The sequence below is a fragment of the Chiloscyllium punctatum genome, chromosome 40 (assembly GCF_047496795.1).
Source record: "Chiloscyllium punctatum isolate Juve2018m chromosome 40, sChiPun1.3, whole genome shotgun sequence".
NCBI lineage: Eukaryota > Metazoa > Chordata > Chondrichthyes > Orectolobiformes > Hemiscylliidae > Chiloscyllium > Chiloscyllium punctatum.
This window is the reverse complement of record NC_092778.1, coordinates 42,198,315-42,210,654: the sequence shown is the minus strand read 5'-3', so window position 1 is coordinate 42,210,654 and position 12,340 is coordinate 42,198,315. Positions and strand designations below refer to the sequence as shown.

The 12,340-nt window shown below is 41.4% G+C and overlaps 1 protein-coding gene across 3 annotated transcripts in view; it reads right to left on the bottom strand.

The window, feature by feature from the left end:
• Positions 1 to 12,340, bottom strand: part of abca3b (ATP-binding cassette, sub-family A (ABC1), member 3b) — a 115,139-nt gene that overhangs the window by 53,089 nt on the left and 49,710 nt on the right. For all 3 annotated transcript variants that reach the window (XM_072559638.1, XM_072559639.1, XM_072559640.1), the window contains 2 exons: positions 10,803 to 10,953; positions 5,984 to 6,082 (listed from right to left, as the gene is read on the bottom strand). In XM_072559638.1, the coding sequence (XP_072415739.1) occupies positions 5,984 to 6,082; positions 10,803 to 10,953 (250 nt within the window). The remainder of the gene's footprint in view (positions 1 to 5,983; positions 6,083 to 10,802; positions 10,954 to 12,340) is intronic.

The following is a 12,340-nucleotide window of genomic DNA, read 5'->3' as shown; positions in this document are numbered from 1 at the left end:
AAGGACTAGCGCAGTCGACATATAACTGAATCCAGGCTTTACTTGGCCAGTCCCATGAATGTGGTGCAGCTACTGCTGGCAAGTTGTCCTTGTCGGCATTTTGGGTACTACTCCACCAATATGGATGTGTTGGCATCCAATACTGGCCACCGGACATAACTTCTTGCCAACATCTTCATTTTGGAAACCACAGGATGACCCTGCTGGAGTTCAGCCAATGTCTGACGGTGGGCTTTGCTTGGGACAAGCACTCTTGCTCTCCAAATTAGCATGCTGTCCTCAACGGTGATCTAGTCTTGCGAGGTCCAGAAACGTTTCAATCCTGGTTGTGATGACCCTTTTGTTTCCACCACTACCAGCTGTTCTAGTTTTGCCAGGATGGAATCTTCTTATATACACAGTCTGATACCGTCAGAGATGAGCAGAAGGGTGTCCAGAAAGTTTAAAGCCAGAATGAACACTTTCAGTGGTGGCACCTGCCATAGTGTATCCACCATTAGGAGCTAGCTTCAGGCATCCACATTTATCACATGGCCGCCCAGACAGTGTTACAACTTGTCATTGTAAGCACTCAGAGTAAGAGCCCACCACTGCAGGTGGGATGGCCCTGTCCTCTTCAGGTAGCCCTAGCAGGGATTGGTGGTCCATTCCCATTACAAACTTATGTCCCTAAAGGTACTGGTGGAACTTTCTCACACCAAAGATTACCGCCAAATCTTCCTCTGTATCAAGGTGTATCTTCATTTAGCATCAGCCAAAGTCTGGGAAGCATATGCTATTAATAGTTGAGCTGGTGAAGCATTGCATGTCAGCATTACATCTCACAGTGGGTGATTGACAGTGTCTGTTCCAAGAATACAGTTTGTTCTTGGGAATGATTTAGCAGGATCCAAGGCAGGAGTGACACTCCTTGTTGTGAAGAAGCAAAAGGAAGACCAGAGAACTGAGGAGTTAAGAGAAAAATACCCTGGAATTTTTCCAGTCTGTGTAGTAACAAGGTCCTACTGTTAGAAGTCACAGCAAGAAGCAAAAACTAAACAGAAAGATGAAAAAGTTGAGGTTCAGTTCAGTTGACACCCTGTTTGATGTAATGGTGCAGGAAAAACCTGGACAGGTACAGGGTCAGGCAGAAGTGTTCAGTCCTGAAAGGCTAATGGACTTACAACAGAAAGACAAGACAATAAAAGATATATTATATATATAGTGCATACTCAGAAAAGAAATCAGAACATATTCCTGAGGGTAATTATCTTAAAGATAATCCTAAGACAAAAATGGAGACCACGGCAGGTTAGTACAGAGGAGAAGTGGCCAGATGTGCACCAGACTGTATTGCCGGTAGCATACAGACAGAAATTATTACGCATAACACATGAATTATCAGTAGGGTCACCTAGGTGTGAGGAAGACTCAGGCTAAGGTACAAAAGCACTTATTGGCCTGGACTGCATAAGTATGTGGTTAAATTTTGTATACATGTCATACGTGCCAAATGGTAGGTAAGCAAGCCACAGGCAGTAATAAAACCAGCACTATTTCTCACATTCGAAGGACCTTTCATGTGAGTTATGCTTGATTGTGTAGGTACCCTCCTGAGAACTAAAAGTGGAAACCAGTACTTGCTAACTATAATGGATGCGTCTACCAGATTTCCAGAGGCAATTCCATTATGGAGCGTGAAGACAAAAAGTATGGTGCAGGAGTACACAGTATGGGCTACCCAGAGAGATTCAGTCAGACCAAGAGTCTAATTTTACTGCTAGGCTGTTTAAGGAAATCATGGAGACCTTAGGCATAGAGCACTTTAAATCAAGTGCATATTATCCTGAATCCCAGGGAGCTTTGGAAACGTGGCATCAGACCCTGGAGACCATGTTATGAGCGTACTGTCAGGATTACCTGAATGATTGGGATAAAGGTATCCCATTCATATTGTTTACCATTAGAGATGTCCCAAATGAATCTACTCAAGTTACTCCCTTTGAGTTAATATTTGGACATGAAGTGAGAGGGACTTTGAAATTAATTAATGAAAATTGATAGGATTTAAGTCGGAGCTGTCACACCTGGATTACGTATCTGAGGTGAGGGAGAGATCAAAATGGGTAGTTGAGCTAGCTAACAGCACCTTAAGAGGGCATAGCATAGCATGAAACAGGTGACAGATAAAAACTCTAAAGTTTGGACGTTTTTTCCTTGGGGATGACGTATTAGTGTTGTTACCAGTGGTAGGCGATCCCTTCAAAGCCAGGTTTAGTGGTCCCCATCAAATTGAGAAAAAGTCAAGTCCGGTAAACTATCTGGTAAAGATGCCGAATAAAAAATAAACTGTATCGGGTATGTCGTGTGAATATGTTGAAACTTTACTATAATAGAATCATAGAACCCCGACATAACTCCTACAGCGTGGAAACAGGCCCTTTGGTCCAACAAGTCCACACTGATCCATTCCCCTACCCTATTGTGCTGCACTTCCCCTGACTAATACACCTAACCTACACATCCCTAAACACTATGGGCAATATAGCATGGCCAATTCACTGAGCCACCATGCCACTCTAGAAAGGGAGACAGGGAACTGGAGAAATAGGTGTTAGTTACTGCCCCACAGACTGAGGAATCAAATCCAGATTTTGTGGAATTTGATGTGCCTTAAAGTACATTAAATAATGAGGAAATCCTTGAGGCTTGGGATAGGTTAGTGAACTATCTGTCTCAAGAGCAAAGAACAGAGTTGAAAGGTTTGTTGCAGCAGTATAAGGAAATATGCAGGAATAAGATGGGGAGTTCTAATACTACAGTGTATGAGGTGGAATTAGGGAATGCTGTTCTGATAAAACAACACCCCGACAGACATAATTCCTCCAGAAGGAAGTGGATGCAATGCTCAATGAAGATATCATTGAAACGAGTCAGAGTGAGTGGAGTTCGCCAATTGTGTTAGTTCCCAAACTTGATGGGACTCAATGATTTTGAGTGGACTATCGGAAGGTCAATGCCGTAACTAAATCAGACTCCTATCCAATACCAAGATTGGAGGACTGCAGAGAGAATGTTGGACAAGCCACTTACATCACAAAGTTGGACTTACTGCATTGTTATTGGCAGAGAAAGCGAAAGAGGTTTGTAACCCCAAATAAGCTGTCGCAATTAAAAATGATGCCCTTTGAAAAAACTCATGAACAGAGTTGTGGCTGGATTAACAAATTGTGCAGTTTATCAGGATGATGTAGTAACCTTTAGCGAGTCATGGAAAAAAATCACATGGTACAGTTGGCAGAACTCTTTGAATGATTATGAGAAGCAAGACTGGTAATAAAGTCAGAGAAAACAGAATTTGCAAGGGCAGAGTTGACATTCTTGGAACATAACATTGGTCATAGAAGATTGACCCCAAGGAATGCAAAGACGAAGGCCATTGAAAAATTTCCATGGCCATTCTCAAAGAAAGAGGTGCTTCGATATTTGGGACCAAATGGATTCTATTGGAAGTTTGTTCCAAACTTAGGCAGTGTGGTGACACCGTTAAAAGACTTACTAAAGAAGAACACAAAATTTTGGTGGACAGAACAATGCCAGGAGGCATTTGAGAATTTAAAAGCAATATTAACCATGACATCAGTTTCAGCTACACCAAATGTTTTGAAACCCTTCAAAGTTACAATCGATGCTATCGAAATGGGAATTGGAGCTGTACTGCTACTGGATGATTATGATGGGATTGAACAGCCAATTAGCTACTTTCAAAGAAACTCAACACCCATTAGAGAAAATACTCTACCATTCGAAAAAGAATGATTGAGTTTAGTACTGGCCTGACAACATTTTAATGTTAATGTGACGAACAATGTGTCAGAGACGGTTGTGTACACGGACTACAATCCTCTTACATTCTTGGAAAAATTTAATGACAAAAATATGAGACTATTTTGTTGAAGTCTTATGTTACCGACTTTTAATTTACAAATTCTACATGCTGTGCGTCGTAAAAATATGATAGCAGATGTGTTACTGTGGATTTAAAGGAAAATGTATAGATAAGATTGGATAGATTCCAATGTTTACATATATATATATATATGCAGAAATTAAAATGAAAAGAATAACTTTGATTAATTACCTATATATTTCATTGTAAAGGGATTAAGAATTTAAAACAAAATGAAGCCATCCTTTCATTATGATGGTTCATTTTTTCTTAAGGGGGGAGGTGTTATGATGTTGAAGGTGTGTACTGTACCTTTAAGAGAGCTGTTCTGAACTGAGAGCTTACAAGCACCTGTGTATATGTCTAGTTGGCAGTGTCAGAGTGTATCTGAAAATTGAAAATATATAACATTTGGCTGTGAATTAGATGCCTGAGTTTTGGTTGCTGTTTTGACAACAATTCAAATTTAACCAATCGGTTTAAATTATGCCTCAGGATACTAAAACCCAATCGCATTTGAATTTATTGTTTTGCCAACATCATACTAATGACATGATCCAATTTTGGAAGTATAAAAATGTGGGCACTTTGAAAATTGGAGAGAAACTACCATTGAAACAGATCCAAGAAATTAGGAAACACTCTCTATCAAAGGTCCCTTTTCACATGAAACATACTCGAGTAAAAATTGAGAAGACAACCCAGGGAATTCAGCAGCTGGGTGAAGTCACAGAAGATGATAATGGCTATGTGGTTTTGAAATTAAGTTCATGTCATTTTAATAAATGTCTTACTGGAACAGCATTTTGTTAGAGAGTTGGAGGCAGGAAATAAGCAGTTAAGAGAAAGGTTGGCTTAAAGTTGTGAACAGTTGTTTAATGTTCATTTTTAGAGTTAAAAAATAAATTGATGTCATTTTCTTTAAATAGTGGAATTTGGAAGTTCTGTGTCACTCACAAGGTGAGCTTGACCACAAGGTAAACACCCAGGTGAGCTGGATGTTTGGTTTTATTAACAGAAGGGTTCACCTCAGTGTCATAACTAAGGTTGCAAATAATATGAAGACAAGGAGGAAAGAAAGGCATCAGGAGGCGACAAAGAGTTTGTAAAGAGAAACAGCTCGGTTAAGTCAATGGGTAAATATTGGCAGATGGAGCATATTATAGGAATATGTGAAGTTGGGAAATTTGTCAGGAAGAATAGGAAAGTTGAATATTATTTAAATTGAAAGAGACTACGAATACTATGGTACACAGGGATCTGCGTACACATGATTCACAAAACGTCCAGCATGCAGGTATAGTAAGTAATTCAGAAAGCAAATGAAATATTTGCCTTTATAGCAAAGGAGATGATGTTTATAATTTGGCAAGTTTTGCCATAACCATATAGGTCATTAGTGAGACCACAATTACAATAGTTGATACTTGTTACTTAAGAAGGTTGTCACAGTCAAAATGTTTTTGCTCTGCTGGACTTGTTCACTGTGGTGTTCCCCATGAGAATCAAAATGAAATGTTGAAACGATGCAATGTTTTCTGGGATTTGTAGAAGCAATTTGTCATTGTTTTAAAGGGAGAGGCAAACAGTACAACAGTGTCGGGGTGGGGTGAGAGAGGGAGTGAGGGAGAGACAGAGAGAGAGAGAGAAACAGACAGGCACAGAGAGGGAGACAGAAAGGAGAGACACAGAGAGAGAAAGAAAGGCAGGAAGGAGAGAAAGTGACAGGAAGGAAGATCCAAGGGAAGGAAAGACAAGGGAGCAAATTAGAGACAGGAAAGATGCCTACGTAAACTTGTCATCTTATGGTTGCAGCCTCTTGCCAGTGATGGCACTTCAGCTACTTTTTTGCACACTTCGTTAATGCACCACACAATATAGATCTGAGAGCTCCTGCTAGCGAGAATGGCTTCAGAAAGTAGACCGGTAAGTGACAATGATCTTCAACATCCACAAACCCCATCAGCTCTATGCCCACATAAAATGTCTCTGGAGAGAGGGGTGAGAGAACAGAAGCAGTAAAATTAACTGCAAAATGGCAGACCTCACACTCACTTTAGAAACACCTCTTCCATGGTAGTGATTGAAGCTCCATAACTGGCAATTCCCAGCTTCTCCTTTTTCATTTCAAGTTGTAAGAAAAGGTCTTCAAACCTATCGGCAAGACAGATGTAAGTATATTGAATCATAGCACTTTCAAGACAAACCTCTAATGTAAGGGTTGCTGCTGCTGTGAGTGATGTCTATAAGACCAATCCCACCGCTGCTCCAAGTGTAAAAAACCTTTGCAGCAAAGTGATTGTCATCGGCATAACAAGAGGTGCTTTTACCAAACAAATACACACATACAGACACAAACGTTTGTTTTACACTCACGAGCATTCTCACCAAGGCTGACACACCTGCGTACGCACTCACTGAAACCGACCCACCTGTGCGCACACTGGGACCATCACAGCTGGAGCATTGAAAGCTGAGGAGGGACGTGAGAGGTTTATAAAATCATGAGGGGCATTGATAGGGTGAATATCCAAAGTCATTTCCCCAGGGTAGGGGAATCCAAAAGTAGAGGGCATATGTTTAAAGTGAGAGGGTAAAGATTTAAAAGGGACTTAAGGGGAAACCTCTTACACATAGAAGTGATGCATGTATGGAATGAGCTGCCAGAGAAGGTGCTGGAGACTTGTGCAATAACAATATTTAAAAAGCATCTGGATGGGTAAATGAATAGGAAAGGTTTAGAAGGTTATGGGCCAAAGGCACACAAATGGGACTAGGATCAGTTTAAGACATTTGGTTGGCATGGATGTGTTGGACCAAAGGGTCTGTTTCTGTGCTGTACATCTCTATGATTCTATTACTTTATAACTGCGCACTCACCGAGACCGACACACCTGCGCACTCACTCTCACACACTTACTGAAATGGGCACAACTGTGCACTCAGAGCCCAACACATCTGTGCACTCAGTCTCAAACACTTACTGAGAGCCATGCACATATGCGCTCACTATCACACATACACACACCAAGTCTGACAAAGCTCCTTACTTAATCTCACAGAGAAGGACAAGCCTGTGCACTCACTCAAAGACTTACTGAGATCTTCATGCCTGCATACTCACTCTCTCATACTCACTGAAATTTACACACCTGTGCACTCATCTAGACTGACACACCAAAGCACCCAATTGGGGTGGCATGGTGGCTCAGTGGTTAGCACTGTTGCCTCACAGTGCCAGGAACTCTGGTTCGATTCCCGCCTTGGGCAACTATCTATGTGAAGTTTGCACATTGTCCCCATGTCTACGTGGGTTTCCTCCGGATGCTCTGGTTTCCTCCCACAGTCTAAAGATATGCAGGTTAGGTGAATTGGCCCATAGTGTTAGGTGCATCAGTCAGGGATAAATTTAGGGTTGGGGAAATGGTTTGGTTGGGTTACTATTCGGATGGGTTGGTGTGGACTTGTTGGGCCAAATGGCTTGTTTCTACACTGTAGGTAATCTCATCTAATCTAATGAATATCTCACACAAATCTGCAGACTCACCTAGATTAACACACCTGTTCACTAACTCTCATGCACTCACTTAGACAGACACACTGAGACTAACACACACATGCATACACATAGACGGACCCACATGTGCACTCATTCTCACATACACTGAGACTGACACATCTCAATCAATCTCACACAAAGACCTGCACACTCTAGACTGACACACATCTGCACACTCACTCAAACATACTGATAGAGACTAATACACCTGCGTACTCCCAAACACTGATGGAGACCCACATGCCTGTGCACTCACTATCACACATACACTGAGACTGACACGCCTGCTCACTCATCGGGACCAACACACCTACACACTTACCGAGACTGACACACCTGTGCACTCACCAAGACTGATACTGACACACCTGTGCACTCACCAAGACCAATACTGACACACCTGCGCACTCACTGTGACCAACATACCTACACACTTACCGAGACTGACATACCTGTGCACTTACCAAGACCAATACTGACAAAGCTGCGCACTTACCAAGACCAATACTGACACACCTGTGCACTAACCAAGACCAATACTGACACATCTGCGCACTTACCAAGACCAATACTGACACATCTGCGCACTTACCAAGACCGATACTGACACACCTGCGCACTTACCAAGACCAATACTGACACATCTGCGCACTTACCAAGACTGATACTGACACATCTGCGCACTTACCAAGACCGATACTGACACATCTGCGCACTTACCAAGACCGATACTGACACATCTGCGCACTTACCAAGACTGATACTGACACATCTGCGCACTTACCAAGACCAATACTGACACACCTGCGCACTTACCAAGACCAATACTGACACACCTGCGTACTTACCAAGACCAATACTGACACACCTGTGCACTAACCAAGACCAATACTGACACATCTGCGCACTTACCAAGACTGATACTGACACATCTGCGCACTTACCAAGACCGATACTGACACACCTGTGCACTTACCAAGACCAATACTGACACATCTGCGCACTCACCAAGACCAATACTGACACACCTGCGCACTTACCAAGACCAATACTAACACATCTGCGCACTTACCAAGACTGATACTGACACATCTGCACACTTACCAAGACTGATACTGACACACCTGTGCACTTACCAAGACCAATACTGACACATTTGCGCACTTATCAAGACCAATACTGACACATCTGCGCACTTACCAAGACCAATACTGACACATCTGCGCACTTACCAAGACTGATACTGACACATCTCCGCACTTACCAAGACTGATACTGACACATCTCCGCACTTACCAAGACTGATACTGACACACCTGTGCACTCACCACGACCAATACTGACACACCTGCGTACTTACCAAGACCAATACTGACACACCTGCGCACTTACCAAGACCAATACTGACACACCTGCGTACTTACCAAGACCAATACTGACACACCTGTGCACTCATCAAGACCAATACTGACAGACCTGTGCACTCACCAAGACCGATACTGACACACCTGTGCACTTACCAAGACCAATACTGACACACCTGCGTACTTACCAAGACCAATACTGACACACCTGTGCACTCACCAAGACCGATACTGACACACCTGTGCACTCACCAAGACCAATACTGACACAGCTGCGCATTCGCTCATGGGGACCAACACACTCACAGGGACTGACACTCACCTACTCATGGAATTAACATTCACGCATTTTCAGAGATTGTCAAATGTACTTGAGGCAAAGATACAAAAACAGGAAAATATTGACATTTAAAAATGAGAATGGAGATTGTCAGGGATTTAAATATATTTGTTTTGATAGTAAACTGTGTATATCAAAACAAATTTAAGTTAAAAATCTTTAGTAGAGAGTGTTACATGCATCCTGATTAATTTTACGAAATCACAGTAGAAAGCTGATATTATATCTGAAAAGGAGGGGAGAAATGGTGGATCTTGAATGGTTGGACACTCGGAGTAAACAGAAGCTATCTCTGACATGTTGGAGCTACATGTTATGAACAAACATCTTAAAGTTTAAAATGCTTTAAGGTAAAATGAAACATTGGAAAAAAATCTAGATAAAAGAATATTTTAAGTTCCACCTTTAGATAGCCCAAAGAATGTAAAGCTGGTTATTTCAAGCAATCATTCAAATGTTAATTTTCCTGATTGGTGTGCTATTGCTGTTAGTTTAATATTTCTTAGCAATAGAAATTGGAAATGCCTTCTTTTGGTTTGAGATAAGAAAATAAAGAAGATTGTTAAGCGAATGTTGGCTGCTGAAACTCTGAATTTAGATATAGAATTCAACTTTTTAAAATATTGAGAGTGAGATTTTATACAAGGATTCTGAAAATAAAATCCTCACCAATTGTACATTCTATTATTAATAATTTGAGAAATAATGTACACTCGATGAAAATTGTAAATGAGTACAGTTTACAGATTGATTTTGTTATCTCAGATAAATGCTGGAGAAAAGGAAGTATCAAACATTAAAGAATGAATGCAAGTCATCCACTGATTGTTTTGTTGCATAAAGAAATGCTAAGTGATCCTAGAGAAGAGACGCAGATGGATATAGAGTGATTAAAGGAGCAGATCTGTTGGCTAACGGTACAGATTGGAGGCTAGGAATTTTGCAATTGAATAACGCACCTCCTGACACCTCAAAGCTTGTCTGCCATGTGTACGCCATGAGTCAGGAGCATGATGGCATACTCCTCACTTGCCCAGAAGAGTGCAGCTCTAACAACACTCAGGGAGCTCAACATCATCCAAGACAAAGCAGGCCACTTGGTTCACGCCACATTCAACAATTTAAACTTTCATTCCCTTCACCGCCACAGGGTGTACTGTCTATTAGATGAACTGGCAACACTCCAACACTTTGACAGCACTCTTCAAAATCACAGCTTCCAACATATACAAGCTCAAAGCAGCAGATGCATAGTAACATCACCACTCGCAAGTTCCCCTCCAAGCTGCACAGCATCCTGACTTGCAACAATATTGCTGTTCATTCTCTTATCACTGGAAATAAATCCTGGAGCTTTCTAGCAGTTCTGTAACTGTACATATATCATATAGATTGCAGCAGTTTAAGGAGATGGCTCATGACCAAATTCTCAACAGCAATTAAAGGTGATTAATAAAGTTGGCTTGGCCAGTGATTTCAAATTCTATGAAGGAATGGTTTTTAAAAATGCTGTTGTTCACAGCAGTGCGTCCATGTGCACCTATTTAAACACACTTTCAGAAACTGGCTCCACAGACCATGATTGGTGAGATTCCTTCTGCCATAATATACCTGTCAGTGCTTTCATTTGGGAGTATGTACGACAGCTCAGCACCAGCATTGGTCTGCATGACTGCATTGGGTACGAGGCTCTTCACAAGTGCGGTAATATTAGCGACTTTACAATGAGGTTGCTTCACGATTACCATGTGGTACCCAGCACCTGAAACAACACACCCAGCACTATAAGCAGAGTAGGTAAAAGAGATTTTTTTTTCAGTTTGAATAAGCTAGCTATGGAATAGAACTTACAAGTGTATAAACTTTATGAAGGTGCATCACAGCGTTTAATAATGTTAGGAATGTAATACTTTCAGAAATGCCCATCTTATCAGTTGCATTAACCTGGTCTGGGCTTGAATCAGCTTATGCCCGAAACAGCAACTCTCCTGCTCCTCAGATGCTGTCTGACCTGCTGTCTTTTTCCAGCACTACAGTTTTTGACTCTGATCTTGAATCTAGTCAAACTCTGCTTCAGCTTGTTATTGCACTTTGAGCACTGCATCCAGTTCTGGTCAGACGACACCAGTTCTGATCACTGAGTTACAAGGGATATTGTAAGTAGTGAATGGAGTGTCAAGAGGAACCTTTACGGTGATTCACAATCAGAGATTTGAAGTACAAGGAAAAGTTGGGAAATTTGGGCTTTTCACTATTCTGTTTAGAGGTAGCTAAGATAATAGATAATTTGGAAACAAGCCATTACGTTAAACTACAACAGGAGTCAAAGGTTCCATCTGAAGGAAATCTGTATCAATATTAGGAGATCTTTCAGATACAGGATAATGAATGCAAGTAGCAGCTGAGCATGAAAACCTTGTATTTATTTAAGAACCAACTGCAGGTTACAATAAGGGGAATATAAAGCCTTTCTGAATGGATTGAGTAAAATGGGTCAATTGGCCTCCCTCACCCGAAAACTTCATGATCACTGGACTTCCATCAATACTGAGGCCAGAAATCTGGTGATGTGTCACTATTATACAGTGACTCCTCTCTCAGCAACCTACACTCATTCAAACGAAAATAAATTCAATGCAGAATTTCTGTTTTAAAAAAATACACACACACTTGACCATCTCAATCAAATTAACCTCTAAGGCAGATTGTTTCTAGCAGGTTCATTATTTTCTAAAATGGAAAAAAACAATTACAAAGGAAAAGCAAGATTATGAGAATTGTAACCAAACCAGCACAGACTGAGGTTGCAGAGGATGCGTTATGAGTTCGCAACACCCAGGTCAGAGACATGGGAGCCTGTCTTTATCGTCTTTGGTTGAGTCTCATCTCACTGGAGTGTCTGTGGATGGATTGCAAGTCTCTAACTGAATGGGTCTGATCTTTGCAATTCATTTCTGGGTTCTGTAACAGTATCCTCACACTCCCCACCTAGTGCTCCTCCCTTACTCTGGGCCACCTATCTGCAATAACTCAAATAAGGCACTAAAAAAGTCAACAGGAGTGGAATCTAGAGCATGCAGATTGGAAAAAGTCCAAATATTTGAGAGTTATTGGGCAGGGCCAGGGGAGAAAATGAAAAGCTGGAGGTT